Source organism: Vigna umbellata, chromosome 4 (genome assembly GCF_029865625.1).
Source record: "Vigna umbellata cultivar VRB3 chromosome 4, Vumbellata_1.0, whole genome shotgun sequence".
In the NCBI taxonomy this organism is placed as follows: Eukaryota; Viridiplantae; Streptophyta; class Magnoliopsida; order Fabales; family Fabaceae; genus Vigna; species Vigna umbellata.
This window is the reverse complement of record NC_142168.1, coordinates 8031178-8051306: the sequence shown is the minus strand read 5'-3', so window position 1 is coordinate 8051306 and position 20129 is coordinate 8031178. Positions and strand designations below refer to the sequence as shown.

The 20129-nt window shown below is 31.3% G+C and overlaps 3 protein-coding genes across 3 annotated transcripts; 1 reads left to right on the top strand and 2 right to left on the bottom strand.

Moving 5' to 3' along the window:
• Nucleotides 1-1908: 1908 nt before the first annotated feature.
• LOC124826395 (protein METHYLENE BLUE SENSITIVITY 1-like) lies at nucleotides 1909-2752 on the bottom strand. The gene has a single exon (XM_047299221.2). It carries the CDS (start codon nucleotides 2539-2541, stop codon nucleotides 2227-2229), a length of 315 nt encoding a protein of 104 aa, XP_047155177.1. The 5' UTR covers nucleotides 2542-2752; the 3' UTR covers nucleotides 1909-2226.
• Nucleotides 2753-15042: 12290 nt separating this feature from the next.
• On the bottom strand, nucleotides 15043-17516 carry PFA-DSP5 (Phosphotyrosine protein phosphatases superfamily protein). Its single transcript, XM_088111517.1, has 5 exons — nucleotides 17095-17516; nucleotides 16798-16891; nucleotides 16178-16235; nucleotides 16015-16058; nucleotides 15043-15641 (listed from the first exon to the last, which is right to left on the bottom strand). The coding sequence occupies exons 1-5, from the start codon at nucleotides 17250-17252 to the stop codon at nucleotides 15384-15386; spliced, it is 612 nt and encodes a 203-aa protein (XP_087967643.1). The 5' UTR covers nucleotides 17253-17516; the 3' UTR covers nucleotides 15043-15383.
• A 1848-nt stretch (nucleotides 17517-19364) lies between these two features.
• LOC148199170 (uncharacterized) lies at nucleotides 19365-19880 on the top strand. The gene has a single exon (XM_088112588.1). The coding sequence runs from the start codon at nucleotides 19365-19367 to the stop codon at nucleotides 19878-19880; it is 516 nt and encodes a 171-aa protein (XP_087968714.1).
• The last annotated feature ends 249 nt before the right edge of the window (nucleotides 19881-20129 follow it).

Genomic DNA, 20129 nt, shown 5'->3' with positions numbered 1-20129 from the left:
TCTCACAAAAACTCTGATTTCAAATTTGCTAAAATATCATCGTTAAATTCTATAAATATATTAAAGTATTATCTATTTCAGAATTTCATACGTTTATAATTTGATCCTTAATACACGTATCAATATATTAATAGAAGAAGATTTATATAAATTATGTCATTCTCTTTATATCATCCTTGTCAATTTAGAGTCCTCCATATTTTTATAGGTGTTTGATGTTTTTCTTTGGCTCTTTAGTCGAAAGACCCTGCTGCGTCTTCATTTGAGTCACTTAATTTAGACATTACTATCAGCAGTCGTACTAATAATTTTTGTTTCTACCATCATTCTATGGAACAATTCTTTGGAATGATTGAGACATCGTAAATAAGAAATTGGTATATGCAAAAACAAATCTTCAATACTTGAGTCTGTATCAAATTTACCAAATTAGTAAAATATATAATAAATGCTCTCCCAGTACGATCACTGTCATATCTTAGTTTGAGGAGTTAGACTTCCTAACGGAGGGCTCAAAGTCTGTCATGATAATATTACTCTCTTTTAGGATCCAACTTCCTCTATCCACAAACCATTGGAAAACTAAATCTAAGAACATGTCCAAATTTATAAGCAATTTATGCACTAATTTCAATTTTTTTTGTCAAAAACAATGAAGAAAGTGGTCATTGCCAATTCCTATACAATGAATGGAACACTATTCTAAATCCAACCAAACAGAAACCATCGTCATAACTTAAGCCTACTGGATACAGAGAATTTGGATATTAGATGTTGTGTACTTCTGCTTTAGCAACATAGCCATGTCAATAAATAGAAAAAACGTATAATCTATAACTTGTAACTTCTGCTGTGTTGCACTTTCTAGTAGCTGAAGCATAAAAACTAAACCTATATAAAATATTTACACATTTACAAGCATCAATACCAACCAAAACAAGGATGTAAAATAAAAAGTGATATAAAAGTGTCGGAAGATTTCTCACTATGTGAAAGTATAGAAGAGAAATAGTCTAACTTGAAAAGAAATAGAAATCAAAATTGGCAAGCTTCGGAGTCAAAGTAAGAACAACCCACGTATCTAAATATGGATTTTACTATTACAAGAAAACTGGTATTTTGAATTCTACTGAGGCAATACTAACTTTAAGAAAATAATTTCCTTCAATTGATATGAAATTACTATATAGCAAGGGTACACATGAATCGTATCAGGAGGGAATGGGAATCATTCAAGATGCTTTGCACAGTTAATCTCTCCTGATTAAAAATTCACATATTAAGATTTCAAATTAACCGTTGGTAAAAGACTGTAGTCCCATTGACAACTCAAGTATTTCCAGATTCGCCCAGAATGTTTTCATTAAAGAATCATTCGCCCAGAATGTTAATTATTCACTTAATCCTTACAAACAAGTTTTAACATTAGAGAAAACTTTGTAACAGTATGAAGCCGCTACGAAAGTCTTATGGCCATATCTGCAAATTAGAATTTAAGTCTTCCCAAAAATACGACTAGGTTAAAAATACAAAGAGTATCTCTTTTCCAAAATCTAAGCATAATACTAATAATATTCTTTTTTCCGAGCCAATACTTAAAAGAGAAAGCCACAATAAGAACCAAATGAATTATTTTACCTTGGCTTAACTAACTTCTGATCTTACTCAGTAATCCGATTAGCTTTTCTGCTTCAACATTATGATCAGTTTTAACCAACAGTGGCAACCAAAATCTCATAGCATCACACTATCCATTCACTTGAAACCAGCCCTAAACCTACACACAATCCATAGCATAGCAGTTATTGCACCAATCCTCTTTTCAACATATTCATCATAACACAAAACCAATTACCCAAAAAACCGACAATCCAACAGAATCTATCACCACACACCACAAATTAACACTAGATTAATAAGTCCACTTTAACTTTCAATATAGGGAACAATATACACTCGATCCTTGAAAAGAAGGGCCCCCATACAACAAATCAATCTCATTCCTACAAAAGACCCTTCTTTGTCCCTTCAGACATAGAATCATCGCATTCATACATATTGCATCATAGTCCCTCCCTCGATAAAACAACTAAGCATACCCACGTCCGCAATACTGAACAACACCCTAGAAGACTTTAACTTAGATAAAAGGAAAGAAAAATAAAAAAAACAAAAAACAGAGCGTGAAGGGGCTATAACATAAGCGATGATAATGACCGATTAAGATCATTTCTTGTGGCTTCCGCGAATGCCTGGACGCTGCTTCGACGATTCGCTGGCGATTGTGGCGTGAAGGTTGACGACCTTGTCCTCCTCAAAGGGGATCTTAGGGTGACGCGCCTCGTGATGAATCTGCATCGATTTCACGTCAGGCGCCGTGACTTTGCAGAGCGGGCACTCGTATTTCGCGTGCCCGCCTTTCTCCACACCAGACCGGTCCGCCTGGCCCGCCTTACCGCCGCCGCGGTTGGTAGTGGCGGCGTCGATCTTCGCCGCGATCTCCTTAGCCGTGTGCTTCTTGGGCTTCGCCTTCCCGGTCATCGCGTCGAGGTGCGGCTCTCTCTTTCCGAAGATCAACGAATGATTCTCTTCCTTTTGTCCTTAACGGTTTGGATTTAGGGGTGGAAGAGGATGATTTGGAATAGGGGAAGGTAAACCCTAGGGATGGGAGAACCCTAATTTGTGTTCGACCACCGAAAGGGGTTTGTTATGTTGTACTGCGTTGCGTTGCGTTTCGCTTGCGCGTTTGTGGAATGGATTTTGGTTATTAATAGGCACGGAACGCTAGAGGCTTATCTGGAACCCATTATTTTCAGCATTTCTCATGATTCTGAGTCTGGGACACGTGGGCCTCTCTCATTCGTTAATATTCGGAGGTTTTGTTTGGGCCAATTGCTTTCTGACACCTCCTTCTCATCAACTTGGGCTTAACGCAGTTTATTGTATTAGATTCCTCACAATCTTATCACCTATCATTGCTAGGGTTCTTTATTTTTTCAATTTTTTTGTACATTAGTGCTTTTCATTTTGGATGTGTCTTTTACAAACATTAGTGGAATTAAGCATAATTTAAAGTTTCCCTAAAAAGCTAAAAAACTATTCGGTTGGATTAATATTGATAAAAGAGTGTTCGATATAGCGTTTGTCCATACAAAAGAGAATATTTGATATAAGATATTAACTTTTAAATAAATATTAGTACTAGTCTTTATCTTTCAATCGAGAAATATTATGAGTTTATACATAAAAATACAATTTAGTGAATATGTAAAAAAGATAATTTTTTTTGGTCGATTAAATAGATAAAAGGGTTTAAACTTGATGGCAATATGTTCTATTTATGTCAAATCTGTTGATAAATAACTTTGAAAAATAAAAATAACAAAAATCTATCTTCATGCCATTTAAATCGGCTCTCCATCTAATAGTTCTTTAGATGACGGAAAAAAAAGTTACAATAATCCATATATAAAGATATCAAAAAGTTTTCCTCTCTTCCGAAAATTGACTATCTCTTTATAGTCATGTAGTATATTTTAGGTTTAATATCTTTTTGGTTCTATTTTTGTTGGACAATGTCAATTCAGTCTCTATTTTTAAAAGTGTTTAGAATATGTCCATAGTTAGTAAAATTTACATCTAATTTATCTCTTCCCTTAAGTATAACCAAACGGAGTTAATGAGTTGATGATCTGGCACTAGTTATTGGCAACGTGTCAATATATTATTTTTTGACGTGTAACTGGCTAATAGAAGATATGGTATTTTATTAGGATAGGGTTTTTTAATTTGGGGAAAATGTGATTTAGGGCTGATTAGGGGTTCTCTTCCTTCACGGCCAAACCCAGTTTTGGTTTCTTCTCCTTTCTTTGTTCATTCTTTCTCTCGGACAAAAGTCAATCCCGAGACTCTTCTTCTCTCACTAGAAGCGGATTAGGGGAGCACGAGCACCCACCTTCATCTTCTCTTCACTCAATTTCTACATCTTCTTTTATTCTCGGTTCGTGCCGCAAGGGGAGAAGGCTTCATTTCTCTTCTCTTTCTTGGTAATGGGTAGGGAGTTTTTGCACGTTGGGGATGTGAGTTCGGGTGGCTAGGATGTGAATTCCTTTCTCGCGGCGCAGTGAGTCTTGTAGCAGCAGCGCCTCTGCGATGGCTCGATTCTTGACGTATTTGCGGTGCCAGAGTCCTTGTTTAATGGCGTTGTCGTGAAGAGCGGACAGGCGTTTCGCGGTGTGGTGGTCTACGTTCTCTGGTGTTTCTGCGGCGATAGGGCCTGCGTGGGGATGCATCGCGGTTTTGAGGATTCATACGGTCATTTCTAGTTTGCGATTTGGGGTTGTTCCTGTGGTTCTATTATTCTCTACAGGATAGCGACCCAAGGTTGAGGGTTTTGATCTTGTAATTTGGGAGTTTGATTTTAGGGTTTCTGTATTTGGGAATGGAATGTGTTGGTGTTTTTCGTTTTGGGTTGCTGGGAATTTTCAGTGGATGATGAGAAACAATAACCAAGGGAAAAAATTGTATTTTTTTTTTCATTTATGGTAACTTTACCACCAAAACAAGTTTTTGATGTGAAAAATCAAGTTTTTTTACCATTCCCTGATGAGATAAGTGTGTAATTTATGGGTGTAACCGTTTTTAATTTGTTTTGGTTTTATCAAAATGATATTACATTGGATCTGTTAGCTCTGCAATAATGTATGAAATTTCCCTATTTTGTCCATATTTTTTTGTGTAAATTTTGACTTAAAATTTGGTTGCAGGAATTCCGATGGGACGATTCTCCGGTGTTGGTCGGCGAGACCAGGAAATCAGCGTCGCCAGAGAAGGAGGACCGATACCTCATGCCCTAACTCAATTTTTTTCCAAATTCTAAAACCGAATATGTAAGATCCATCTCAACCTCTCATTGCTTACCACGTCACCACGCACATAGCTTAACACGTTACCAATTCATATTGCCATATCATCAATCCATTAACACCGTTAGTGTTTTTTAACGGAAGGGATAACATTGACACAAAATTTACTAAGTAAGGACCAACTAAACACTTTTTTAAAATCAATGACCAAATTGACACAACCGAGTACAACTAGGGACAAAAGAAGCTATTAAACCTATATTTTATATAACTCATTCAAAAGTGATTCCTAATCATTTTCCTGTGAATAAAAATAGAAATAGATATTAATTTTCCAGTTATTAATTAACTTTAAGTAAGTATGTGAAGTGATTTCAACTTTGTGGATAAGTTTGTTCGTTCCAATTTATATGTTAATAAGCAAAAGAAGCAAACAGTAATGAATATAGAAGATATGTCAGGTTAGATCAAAGATAAATACTAAATTTATCTCATTGGATGATACTTCATTTATAAGCATTAATACTTTGCTTAATTTGTTGGTTTTCAAATGATAGAATATATGTGATTTCTTTTAAATGTTCCTCATGACAATTTATTAATAGTACTAGTCAAGACTACGATGTTTTTATTAAGTTACAAAAGTTTGATGGGATTTATTAAAAAAAATAAGGATAATTTTTTTTAAGATACTACCAAGAGTACAATGTGAATAGTGAATGAAAGGAGTAAATCATTTTTTAGTGGAATAAGACATTCTTACTAGAGGTGTAAGTCGTTAGTCTATGGGTTGATTCTTATCCTTTCTAAAATCAAATCTCATTTTTTTAACTCACTTAATAGGAGACTTTTTAAAAACCATAATCTTTAAAGCCTCACATAAAATGGGTTCGATAGGATAGGATTAGCCTCCCAAACTAAATTAATTCATTTTTAATTATTTTTTAGGTTTAATACCCTATTGTGTCCCCAGTTTCGTTCGAAAATGTCAAATTAGTCCATTCTTTAAAAAATGCATCAATTACGTCCTCACTTAATAAAATTTGCATCAATGAAATCCCTTCCGTTAAATCCGTACAAACGGCGTTAATTATTTTTCTCTCTCTTCTACTTTTTCTGCTTTTTCTGTGCTTTCCGTTAAATTCGTACAAACGGCGTTAATTATTTTTCTCTCTCTTCTACTTTTTCTGCTTTTTCTGTGCAATGCAGCAGCTTTTTTTCTCTCTTCTACTATTCTTCTTCTCTCTCTTCTACCAATTATAAGAATTGTTTGAGTTTCTCTTTCAGTGCAATCACTACTTTGCAATTGTTTTCTCCAGATCACAGTTTCACCTTTTTCATATTTCTTTTCCCAGCATAGAAGTTTAGCAATTTCCTCAATCTTCCTCCGTTGTACCTCCTCAAGCTCATATTCAGGACGCTGCCACGCACGAAACTGCATTTTCCAGTTGATAGGAGGACCAGACAATACCCAGTAACCACCAGGTCTAAGAACCCGGTCCACTTCCTTCATGTATATTCCATCTAAGAAAAAAACTCCATTAAATATAGTTTAAAAATATTTCTTACTACCAAAAAGCCAAGGTAATAATTTTGTTAGCCCAACATCAAACAGTTAATAATAAACCAAGAACCGAAGTGAATTAAAAAACAGATTGATCTGATATAAGAAAAATGGGACTTTGAGCATCATCTTAACAAGAAATAGCAGGGCCATAGTTTAAGTACTCAAAATAAATTTAGGTTGTCTAAGCACGGGAGAATAAATCAAAGCACTTGACAAGCCAACCTTCTAAGTTGTTAATTTACAATCAATACAAAACTGAATCAGGCTTCATTATTGGTATATATGCATATATCATAAAAAATTGTTTGTCATCCATAAAGGACATAATAACTTACGAAATCATCAACGCAAGAGACACCAAGAAACTTTTTTATTGATCTAAAAGATATATTTTAATTGTTTAAGAGTAGAAATGTCATAGTTACACTCACCATTTGAACCCCATTGAATCAAGCAGCGAGAACAATGTGCCATATCAAAAGCTCCGGACGGGAAGGAAAGCATTATTGTTCCAAGAACATCAATGATTGTTGGAACACCTCTTTCCAAAGCAAATTGAACTTGTGCTTCATGAGAGTCCCTTGGTGCAATTGACATAGCAATAACATTTGATGAAGAATAAATAAATAAATAACAGTGTTCTCAATATGTTTGAATACCAATGATTGCATCAATTGTTTGAACTGCTTGACTTGTATGTCAGAACCATCAGATGAAGAATAAATAAATAACCCTTGATTTGCATAAAGAAGAAGATGAAGGAAGACAAAGATAACAGTGTTCTCAATATGAATCTTCCTTCTTGCAGAGGGTTATGAGAAGAAGAAGTTGTGATGGCTACTGAATGAGAAAAAGTGTGACTTTAAAGGTTGTAATAATTTGGTAGAAGAGAGAGAAGAAGAATAGCAGAAGAGAGAAAAAAAGCTGGTGCGTTGCACAGAAAAAGCAGAAAAAGCAGAAAAAGCAGAAAAAGTAGAAGAGAGAGAAAAATAATTAACGCCGTTTGTACGGATTTAACAGAAGGGATTTCATTGATGCAAATTTTATTAAGTGAGGACGTAAGTGACGCATGTTTAAAAAGATGGACTAATTTGACATTTTCGAACGAAACTAGGGACAAAATAAGGTATTAAACCTATTTTTTATTTGTTTTGTAAGTTCAATAGTTTTCAAATTTTGTATGATATTTTACTCATATCTTTTTTAATTAAATACAAGTATATAAATATTCATTTTATCAAAAACTATTCAAAATAGTTTTTTAATTATAATTATATTTTAAATATATAATTTCATTATTTTAAAAAGTTAATATATATATATATATATATATATATATATATTGTTTAAGTTTAAATAAAGTAATTTTTTACCAATATCTTTTTTCTTTCAATATAAATATATAAATGTTGGTGTTATAAAAAGTTATTTAAAATGATTTTTTAATTGTAATCATATCTTAAATATATAATTTTATTATTTTAAAATTTTTAAAATATAATATATGTTGAGTTTGTTTAAGATTAAAATAAAATAATTTTTTACTAATATGTTTTTTCTTAAAATATAAATATATAAATATTGATTTATAAAAAGCTAATCAAAATAATTTTTTAATTATAATCATATTTTAAATATATAATTTCATTATTTTGAAAAGTTAAAAATATAATATATGTTGAGTTTATTTAAGCTTAAAAATAAGATAATTTTGAAAGAAAAGAAATGTTTAAAATAAGTTATTTTTATAAGTCTAGAAATTACTTATATTTATATAAACTATTTAAAAAATATTATATATAAATAAAATTTTAACTAATATTTAATTTTAACATCTAAAATATAATAAGCACATTTCAATTTAAAAGAAAGTGTTTTTCCACACAAAAATCAATCATAAAAAAAGCAAATAAGTTATTATTATTATAAAACAATATTAATACAACATAAACATTTTCATACATTAAAATTGAATAAAAATACACACAATTTTATAAAATTTAAAAAAAATGTATATGTTAACAATTATAAAAAAATTATAAAAAATGAGAGAATTGAGTAAATAAATTTTTATAGAAATCATATGTATTTATAAACTTTTAAACATAAATAAAATAAATAAGGGATGAAATTAATAACTAAATTTTTATTATTTAATTATATATATAATTAGGTCAATTAATTCAAGTTACTACTAAATATATCATCGATGTTGGAAATGACTAGAAAAAACTACAATTGAGAATATTACCAATAAACATTGACAAGAGAGTTTTTATTATGTAAAATAAACTTTTTAAAAATAAGTACAAGATTTTTCTCTATAACAAGTCAACTAATCAGTATACATGATCTTAGAGTGGTTTTCATGTTTTTAATGAAAGATACACGATAATATTGTTTTTCTTTTGTTTTTATCACAAAATATATTGGATAAAACACTTTTATTTTCTGAATTAAGATTAAAATAAATATTGTGATTAGATATATAAAAAAATAATATAATAAAATCACAAATATTATCTAGATATTTGAACTTGTAAAGTTTATATATAGTTATTTATTGTATTTGTTTTAGGTTAAAAACTCTTTTTTATTAATTATTTATTTGTAACAATTGATTCAATGATTTTTTATTTATTTATTGTTTTATGTGATTTTTATATTTTTAAAATATTTTTGTTAAATTAATATTAACGATGTTAATATTAATATAATTATATTTGATAATTCTAAAAAAGAAAGCTCATGGATTAACTTAACCCATAAAGTTTCAAGAATATTTGACTCTAGATTTTTCTAATAAAATTTTTTTTGTCCTGTGTGGACTTTTTTGTCTCAATTCACATGGGATAGAGTCAAATCCCATTATATGAGTTTACGTGTAATTCTTGCTTCAAATTTTTCCAAATAGGTGACAGTTACTATCATCATTAAATATACTTTATTTGTATTTTTTTCATCATTTTTTTTTCTTGAAATTTTGATATAAGCGTCGAAAACAAAATTTGCGTTTTTTCCTTTTGTGTAAATGTTTTTTTTAACATGTTTGATTTTTTTTAATAACAAGTATTAATATTACACTTAACGTACATGATGAACTATAACTTGTATTATGAATCTTCTTTTTGTGTTTTGGAGACTATTGACATGTTTTTGTTAGAATTATCTTTGGAAAGTATGATTCATCTTCCTTCAAAAGTCAATATTCTAGCATTTACAAATATATCTTCTGATTTTCAAATGTAAGTTTTGTTTAATACTAAATATGTTTTGTATTTGTATGTTGTACCCAACACAAATTCATACATACATATTTTCTTCATCTGCATTTGGACTTTGTATGTTGTGGCACCTTTATATAGTTTCTCATAGTTTGTTTAAGGTTTTGTCAAACTGCATTTGGACATGTCTTTATACACTTGAATTAAGCTCTTCTTTATTTTTTTATCTTTAGACTACATCTACATCTATATCTAAACATCATTTACACTTATCTAACTTGTTGCATACTGAATTTTTTTTACTAAACACACTAAAACCTATAATTATGAATTATCATTAAAAGTAAGTATTTTTTACAAGACTTTTACATTTAGACATATGTCTAATCATATCATATTCATATATATTTTAATAATATATTTTTGTTATGACAAACAATGTCAATATAACGAAATATTGTATTATGTAGTTACTTTAAAACACTATAATTTATTGATATTTTTCATTGTTTATGATATCGTATCCAATCAATTTTTTCATTTACTTTGGATGGATTTAAAAGCTTAAAACAGTTAGATTATAAAGAATAGCTAAGTTATTATACGAAGAAGGAATAAATATAGAATAAGACATAATGGTTATAAAAAAACAATACTCGTATTCGATATATTTTCTTTTTGAAAAATAAATATCCAGCAATAACTTTTCAAATGCAAAAATGTTTTCTAAGATGCAATTCAGTATGTTTTTTTTATGTAGTTTTGAAATTCAATGCTACAAGTTGTACTATTAAACTTTATAAACGAAAAGGCAACACAAACATCTTTCAATCATAAAATATTTTACGTTTAAATTTTTGTTTAGATAAAACAATTTAACTTTTATTTTAAGTCAGAACTCAGTTTTACTATTGATATTAGTTGAGTTAGCTTGATCTTTAATATAAGATTCTTTGTTTCGTTTTTTTACTTAGATTGGTTCAGTTTGACCTTCAATTTGAGTTGATTTAGTTAGACCTTTGGTCCATGTCTACTCGACATGACCTTTGACATTGACCTTCAATTAAGGTCAAAGTTTCTCGACTTTCAACACAACCAACTCGGCTTGACCTTCGGTCACAACTGACTTGGTTTGACCTACATCGACATGGCTCGGCTTGACCAACATCGACACGGCTTGGCTCGACCTTCGACCTAGGTCGACCTGGGTCGTCTTACCTCCATTGTCACCTGATATAACCTGACTTCACTATTATCCTAAGTTGACTTGACTCCACCTTCAGTCTCGACTAAGTTGGCTCAACCTTTTCCCTAGGTCAACTCGCCTTGACTATTTCTGGGCCGACTCAATTTGATCTTCGATTTATATCAAATCAACACAGATCGACATGACTTAAACCTTATTCTAGATGATTTGGGTAACTTTCGAATTGGGTCCATTCAGCTCGACCATTGGCCCATGCCTAGTCAATTCGACATTTGGCTTTGACCAAGTGTCAAGTTAGGTTAATCAGATTTCATAGTCAAGCTGATTCCACTCGAGCTAAATATTAAGATGATTCAGCAAGGTCGATATGACTCGACTTTCTCGACATGAGACTTTTTTCATTATGATCAATGAAAAATTCATAATTTGTGAAATTTCGACTTCTTCTTTCCTATGATAATTATGATTATATTATTTCAATTATTTGAAATTCCTTCTTAAAATTTGTCAATTTTAATTTTCTTTTAATTTTTTTCAAATAAGTCATTTTATTTTAAAAACTTCAAATTCTCTAAATAAATCAATTACTCTGTTAAATTGTCTTATCCATATTGAATATTACAATCGTAAAAAACTCAACTAATATAAAAACTCTTAAAATCAAATACAAAGCTAAAAAATGATACACTAAATAAAATGCTTGAAGATATTACTTAATTAATGGTCTTTGATGGATCTCTATAACCACATTGTTCAGATAGTTATAAATGAAATGAACATAAACATATTAAGTCAATCATCAAATTGGTTTGTCATTAATTGAATCACACAAATTAATTATAAAAATAAACAAAAATTAAAACATGTTTATATTATTTATTTTTTTGTATTTTTTATCACATTTAATTTATATAACTTAGCATGCCTTCTATTAAGGTTTGAATTTCAAATATTACTTACGTATTTTTCATTTAAAAGTGTGGTACATTACATTTTAAAAAATATAGAATCCTATATGTCTTGAGAAGAGGGGTGATAACGGATCAGAGGAGGTACGAGTTATTTTTGTTATTTGCTCTCTTAACAAATTCTGTTTTATTATTTTTTTTGTAAATATTCGTAAAAGAATATTTACATATTTTTTTATACTCGTGATCGACAAATATTTTACATTTTAATTAAATTACTTATAAACAAGTTTTTAACACAAACTCAAATAAAAAATAATTTAAAAATAAAATTATACATTAAAATATTAATGAAATTGAATTATTTTTTCTAAAAGCCTTTGATATAAATTGCAAAACATTATAAATTTTAAAATTTTAATTTTTTCAATTTTGTAAAAATAAATATATAAACTCAAATTTCAAACAATTATTTAATGACTAATATTTCTCTTATTAGTTATCACATTATTTTAAAAAAATAATCAAATAAAATTTGCTAACAATTATTGAGGGGTAGTGATCATTAGCATATTGTATATCATAATCTCCATATTAGAATTATTAACAAGAAGAAAATTATCATACTCATTAAAGATATTCGTTACGTTATGAATTTTATTTGTCATTCGTAGCTTCGGGTCAACAAACTTAATTTTTTAAGCTAATTTGACCATACAAAGTTCCTTAATCAACTATATAATTTGAATATTTGAAATTATATGTTTCTCCGTAGTAAAACTATGATTTTATGTAAGCTTATAAAATTAAGGATTAATATTTTTTATGTTCAATGTTATCCTAAAGAATGTAATTTATGTTCAATTTAGTTCCTTTGGCACATTATCATCATCTTCTACTTCCAAAAATCATAATTTTCCTTATCACAGAAACCCTAGCTACCACCTAACCCTAACTGTCGTCGCCATAGTCACGACCAGCCATCATCTTCGCACCTCCATCATCTTCTCTGTTCAACAACCACCCATGGTCACCTACCAGCACCTTCATTGGTGCCACCCGTGCATCCAACAACAACCACCACAGAACTCATTATCGCGAATCAAATGAACCAAAAACGAAAAAACAAATTCATGGAAAAATATCAAGAAAGGACCACCCCTAATCGTGATCACCAAAACCAACATCCTTCCAAAGGAATCAGATACATACTCCAAAAGAAAATTCCAAGTTCAGAAACCCTAACATTCCCAATCTGAACCATCATCCCTCACTTTGCAAAACCCAAAACCCAAACCTACAGGAAAGAACATAATCCCTAACCACTCACAAAACAGAGAAGAACCAAGAATTTCCCAAATCAATTTTGAAACGAAAATCATATATTCCAATTTACAAAAACCAGATAACACAACAAAAATCCCCAAATCGAAACCCTCAATCGTGAGTCCTATTGCCGCGAAACCGTCTGAGAACGGTGGGCTTCTCGCATCATGACTACATCGGAGGTTGAACCTTCGCGGAGGCGCCGCCGCTGCAACCCTCACCGCACCGCGAGAAAGGAGTTCGCTCTCGTTTGTGCGAAACTCCGATAGACCCACTATGGTCAATTGGACCATCGCAAGCTTCAGTTTTCCTCTGACGGCGCAGGCATAATGAATCCTTTCCCCCTTGCATTCAAAAACCCTAATTTTAAATTGAACATAAATTACATTTTGTAAGACAACATTGATCAGAAAAAAAAATTAGAACCACCTCGAATGAAGTTGACAAAAATTGAGACCAAAATTGATATTAAGCCTAAAATTAAACACGTGTTTATAAACATTTTTGTAAAGGTTCTTTTATAGGTTTTTCTGAATTAAAGATAGAAAAGTTATTTTGTCTACAGTTTAAGCTTTAAAATTTGAATAATTAAGTATATATTTATTGTTTACTCTTATTTTTTTTCTCTAAACTAACTTTGTGTGAGATTGTATTTAAACATTATGTTCGTTTAGTTTATTTGATAATTATGCTCTGTGTACCCAAAGAGCATTAGATGTTTTCTTCATTTTGGGCTTTACTGTATACAGCCCCTACTTTGTTAAGTTTACATTCTGTAGTGTTGGATTTTTGTTTTCAAAAAAAAACAAATATATCCTCGACAAATAAACAAGTAAAATGTGCTTGTATTGTTTATGAGAGCACAAACAATACAAAATGTTTTTCTAGTCTGCATTGTTTCAGAATACAAAATAAAAACACATTTTTGTTTTGTACACTTTCACAATATGAAAATACATTTCACATATTTTGGTTCACAATTAATTCAAAGTACAAAAATGTCTTTATTTTGTATTTTAAATTATTATTGTTATAAAATGCTAATTCATATTTTTATTACACCAAAATATATCGAGTTTATTACTATTTTAGTAATATATTAAAAATTAAAAATTATATATCATTTAGTTTCTTTTAAATAAATAAACTTATTCAATTTTTTATTTTATTAAATAACAAGTAAATAATTTTTCTTTATTTGTTAAAACGTAAAATTATATAATCTATACAATTATACACGCTTTGTTTCGAATTTTATCTTCTCTAAGTAACAACTTTTTCGGATTAAAATAATTATTTTACAATTTTTTTTTAATTTAACTGTTTTTTTCTATTGATATTTTTTACAAATTTAATATTTTTTAAAACTAAAATAATAATCTATAATAAAAAAAAAATCATCTACAAAATAATTTTATTGTTTTTTTGTATCATAAAAAAAGTAATAGTCTTACATATCCTTTTTATATATAATGATGATAAATGTATTATATCTTTATGTCTTTATTTAATACAAATTAAAAATATACAATAAAAACATGATTTTATCATATATTTCTACTTATTTTTTTATTGCAATCATTTTTGTTCTGTTCACTAGTTGTGGATATGTTTTCAGTTTTAATGTTTATGGTTCACTGATATACCTAGAAATGTTAAGAAAATGAAAAACAGGGTTTGGCTAATAAAACATACAACAAAAAAGGAGCCGAAAGTTTATATACATCATTCCTTTACATCAATCAAACAGCTTTGTTTGTTTTGGAGTGTCTTCATTGCTATCCACAAAGCAAAAGCTTATAAATCAAAAGGAAAACGACACTGTTTTTCTTCACGAATTTCTGTTGGACAAGCTCTTCTAACTTTTCACTTATATGGACAGTAAACACTAAACTCCAAAATTCAAATTCCAAACGCAAACCAATCCAAGTTGCTCCCTCCACTATGCTGCTTGGAACTATCAGATCAAATTTTCTTATACACCAATAATGGTTATTATTTGCTTACAGATACATGGCTTTAGAAAACTACACTCACAATTAATGGCATACTCGTTTCTATGAATTGCTTGCACCACTCTATTTCTGTTGGTGCAAGACAATGTAAATAATATGGGTAAATGGAAAGGTGGAAAAGGAAAAAAAAAAAAAAAGAGACCACGCGGTTTTCTTTAGCAGTAGAAGTAGTCTTAAAGATATTTGAAAATGACGTTGAATGAATCTGAGAAAAACTATATGAAGTATGAAATCTACAAAGTAAAAGGAAAAGAATCAAATCCCGTCACTGCTAAAATGATGTCAATCGGGGCTTCTGTAAATTCTCTTCTTTGTACAACAACCGACGCTTTTTCGAACCGTATCCATGGTACTGGTAGATTATGCTGTAAAGGCACTGACTCAGGCTTAGAATGTCAAACATTTCTATAAATGTTAAGTCCATTGTCCTGGATTTAGCACCAGCAAATCGTTGGTACTCCTCAAATACAGAAGATAAACACCAATTCTGTAATTTTCGCAAGCAACCAACAAGGCAACCAGTTCTATGCTGCATAAAAGAAGAGCCGATTCGTCAGAATATTTATTTAAAACAACTAAGTAGAAAAAAATATTATAGATCTGTTTTGTTTCCTTCTCATTTTTGTACTTTTAAAAACTGCTCTTTGAAATAATTTCATTTCATCCCACTGAACAACCAATTTCTCCTCCAAAATCTATTAAGTTAGAAAGCTCTATTATAACAAAATAACAGAGAAAGTTTGGAGATTTTGTATCACCCTCTTCTACTTTGTTGTCCTAATTTAAGAGGAAGTTAGTTGGATCGGTGTTGTATGTGGTGAACTCGTTGTGTCTATCTTTATATTTTCTAAAATTAGTGATCGAACACACCCTAAATTTACAGTTTGTGCATCTTTTAATACCTTTCCTCGCTTGCAATGGATCAAAACAGGGTGATTTCTCACATCTGAAACAACAACAAAAAACAAGAACTTATTAATATCCAATAAATAAGAGACAATGCAGCAATACCAAGAATACATATACACACGGAAAAACAAATCTATGATTGTTATATTTGAGTACCAATCAAAACTTTCAGTGCATCCATGATAGAATCCTTGAGAATAGGGGTAGAAATATCCTGCACACAGTACAAAAACTTGTTATCGCTGGAAAATAAATAATAGGTTAACAAGGAGCCAGTAATTCAAATGCATCCTTAACGCAGAAAGGCATTCACTCAATACCCAAAACTAATAGTTTAAGAAAACACCAGATCAAGACTGTGGCATGATAATTAGCAAAAGAACAACTACATAAAAGCAAAAAAGTTATAAATTAGAGTGAATCCCTCTTAGTCCTGGGCTGAAATCAACAAGAAAATTTCAAATTTTGAAGTAAATGAGAGAGTTTTTATAAAATTTAGACGCAAAAGTTGATTTTAATCTGTAGAAGAATTTAGTCTCTCTCTTTTTTCTTATTCTGATAGTGAGAAATTATCCAAACAGTCTAAACCTTGACCTGATAGGCACTTCAATAAAATCTGTCACCAAAATCAAGAGACCCAAATATCCCATATCGTAAAGAGAATCACTTCAAAACAACATGAATCACATACCACACGACAAAAACACCTTTCAACGCAATATATGAACAAGAAGAATAATAATTATAGTAGCAATACAGGAGAAAAGAAAAATTACCGTTTTCCCCTCAATTGCAAATTGAAAGAGACGAATATTCTGCGACCGAAGGAACTCTAGATTTTCCTCAGGATAAGGTTCGGGGCACAGGTATCTGCACCAATTCGCAACCTCGTATTTAAGTTTCACGCTTAAACATTAAAAAACACAACAAAATCTGCGGAAAAATCAAAATATGAGACACATTACAGAATTCTTTAATTTAATTTTTTATTTGAGGGGAGCGGAAGGGGAAAAAATGACTTCAAGCGTGAAAGAATCTTGAAGAATGAAAAATGAAGGAAAGGAGAGACGAACATGATGGAACGAAGGTTTAGGGTTTGGAGAAAGGGGAAATTGGAGGAGGTAGGAAAGCTGGATCGGAAAATGCAGTCCTCGACCATGGCGAAGTTAGGGGGCGGAACCAGAACGGCGTCGTTGTCGTCGCCGTTCTCGACCTCCACGATCAACCCCATCGTTGGTTGTTCCAAGCCCAATGCGGTTTGTTTGAATCTCTCTCGAAAATATGAAAGATTGGATTTTTATTGAATGTGTATTATATAGAAAACAGAGACAATGAAGAAGTTATAATTTTCAGAATCTCTTTGCTTATTGGGATTCTTCTATTCCTCCTTTTAAGGAGAATGAGAAGGTCAATACGACGCCGTTTCGAACGAATTTAGGGGTTTTTCCCTCTCTCCCTCTGATTCCAAAACGGCGTACAACAAAATTTTGCTGTTGGCGCTGTTGCGAGGAACCCGCAGTAAACAACGCTCCCTTATTTATTATTATTTTTTGTGATATTATTATTGTCACCCTTTCCTTACATTATATTTTTCTCTGATATATCTTTTTAATATTATAAATATTTTATTACTAATTAATTGTTTTCAATTTTATAACTTATTTATTTTGTTTACTTATAACAAATATTTTCGATATTTATTTTTTGTATTAATGTTATATGTTATATTAATAAATGGTGAGTACAAAAGTTTAAACCTGATTAATAATGAAGATTAATTTGGTATTTTGGAGTTTTTAAAAATGTTATTAAAGTAGTTGTTTTTATTGGTATGTGATATTAGAAGTGTTATATACTAAGGATTAGAGAGAATACATGATAAATGTTTGATGTGATTTATAGTTTGGTGGTATTAAATGCATATTTGTATTTAGCATTTTCTTATAACTACATATTTTTTTTTATAATATAACGTTACTCGAAAAAATTACGAAGAATTACCTTATTTATTTTCTATGTCAAAAGCTATTTTACATCGTTTTAGTCATCACAAATAGTTTAATATTATAAATTTATTCATTTTAATAATAATTGTAAATATTATATATATATATATATATATATATATATATATATATATAAACATAATTTGTAATATATTATGAAATATTACAGCCGTACTTGTTTAAAAACAATTATTGCTCTCTCTTTCGTCAATGATATATTAATGCGTTCCAGGAAATAAATGCACCCATAACAATACAATGTTTTAGGAACATGAAAGGGTTATTTTGTTTTTTTGGGTTTTTCCTGAGTTAAATTATTAGTTTATGTGCGGTAATAAAATCTTAATATTGCGGTTAATTTTGATATATAACAGCATTAAACGTACAAAAAAATTGTCATAAATAAGTGGAGAGCGAAGATTAACATTAAAGTTCGGTCCAGATAAAAATTGGGTTGCAATTGGACCAACGCTTAAGTTATTATTGGACTAATAATCCAGTAGAAAATAAAAATTTCTGATTAAAGATATTAATAAGACAGCAACCGATCAGATTTTAAGGTAAGTCTGTTTATATTTTATTAAGCTCGAACCTATAAATACAGGACCAAGGTTACAAGCTAGGTACATTCCACTTACGTTCAACTCACACTTCATAACACCCAAACATTTAGTAGTGATAATCCTTCACTAAATACTCAACCAAGAGTCGAGGCTCTTCAAATCACACGCCTAACTTGAGCGTCGAAGTATCTTTTGCAGGTACCTCCCCCTGGAGCACGAAGGTAACCGATCGGCTCAGACTGACGTGACCGAACGACCCAGACGAAAATCGATCGAACGGCTCCGACAGAAGAAAGGCAAGCAGCTCAGGCGATCCCAGCTTTCAAATGGAAGGAAGACGCATCAGAACAGGTCAGTCTCTCGGTCCCGTAAAAATCTACCGAAACATTTTGGCACTCACCATGGGGCCGAGAGCAAGCAAAAGACGCCCAGATGGTGACCACGAGGAGCATGGACGGACAACATAATACCAGAGATTTGATAGCGCAGATGCAAGCACAGATACAAGCACATGCAAGAACCATACAGGCGCAGGCGCAAGCACAACAATAAATGCAGCAAAAGCACGCAGCGGAGATTGCGGCGCTAAGGGCAGAATGAGTCCATACCGAGCGATTTGCCTCAAACCACGTGAATGGAAACGAGGGAAGTCGTTATCGACAGCCATCCCAACACACCAACTCGAACGGTTGAGGAAGGAGATGACCTTCGCCCATCCAAACCGTTCGGCCAACCAGCTTACTTCCTTTTACGGCGACCATCATGCAAACTCCAATGACAGAGAAGAATCCTTCGGTATTAGAGAGGTATGATGGCTCAACGGATCCCGACAATCATCTTAGGATCTTCACCAATGCAATGGCGTTCTACACGGACAATGATCTGGTCATATGTAGAACCTTCTCCTTATCACTCAAGGATGAAGCATTGGAGTGGTATAACACTCTTCCCCCAAACACAGTGGATTGCTTCGCCACTGTAGAAACCCTCTTTAGAAGGCAATACGCCTCCAATCGGAAACAGGAGATAACACCAGCGGAATTGGTAAATACTAAACATGAGAAAAGGAAAACTTTGAAAGTCTTTACGAAAAGGTATAATGAAGTCGCACGACGAGTTAAAGATGTTAATCACACTTTTATCATCAGCAACCTGCCTTCATGTCTAAGGCTAGGATATTTTGTTGACAAACTATATGCGCGACCACCAAAAACAATGGATGAACTTCAGGAAAGGATAACTGAGTTTGTTCGTATGGAGGACATGAGGAGCTCAAGGAAGAAACAATAGCAGGAAGCTTTTGCAGGCAGTAGCGGGAAAGGTAAGATCCTTCGTTCAAAGGATTTTTTTCCAACGCCCAAGTTTACTCACTATACAACGCTTAATGCGTCGATGGCAAAAATTTTGAATGAAGCCCTTAATGCTGACCTCCTCTTGGTAAAAAATGTTGTTACACTAGAAACGCGAATGGAAGGAAGCATTGCCAATGTCATCAGAACCGGGGACATACTACTCAAGAGTGTGTAACACTAAAAATGA

What these genes read in the sequence shown, in the direction of transcription:
- LOC124826395 (XM_047299221.2), bottom strand. Translation starts at nt 2,541, where the DNA reads ATGACCGGGAAGGCGAAGCCCAAGAAGCACACGGCTAAGGAGATCGCG.
- PFA-DSP5 (XM_088111517.1), bottom strand. Translation starts at nt 17,252, where the DNA reads ATGGGGTTGATCGTGGAGGTCGAGAACGGCGACGACAACGACGCCGTT. An exon ending in TTGCAATTGAGGGGAAAACG is followed by an intron (nt 16,236 to 16,797) that starts GTAATTTTTCTT and finishes TACTGTGTGCAG; the next exon opens with GATATTTCTACCCCTATTCT. An exon ending in TCCATTGCAAGCGAGGAAAG is followed by an intron (nt 15,642 to 16,014) that starts GTATTAAAAGAT and finishes TCTTTTATGCAG; the next exon opens with CATAGAACTGGTTGCCTTGT.
- LOC148199170 (XM_088112588.1), top strand. Translation starts at nt 19,365, where the DNA reads ATGACAGAGAAGAATCCTTCGGTATTAGAGAGGTATGATGGCTCAACG.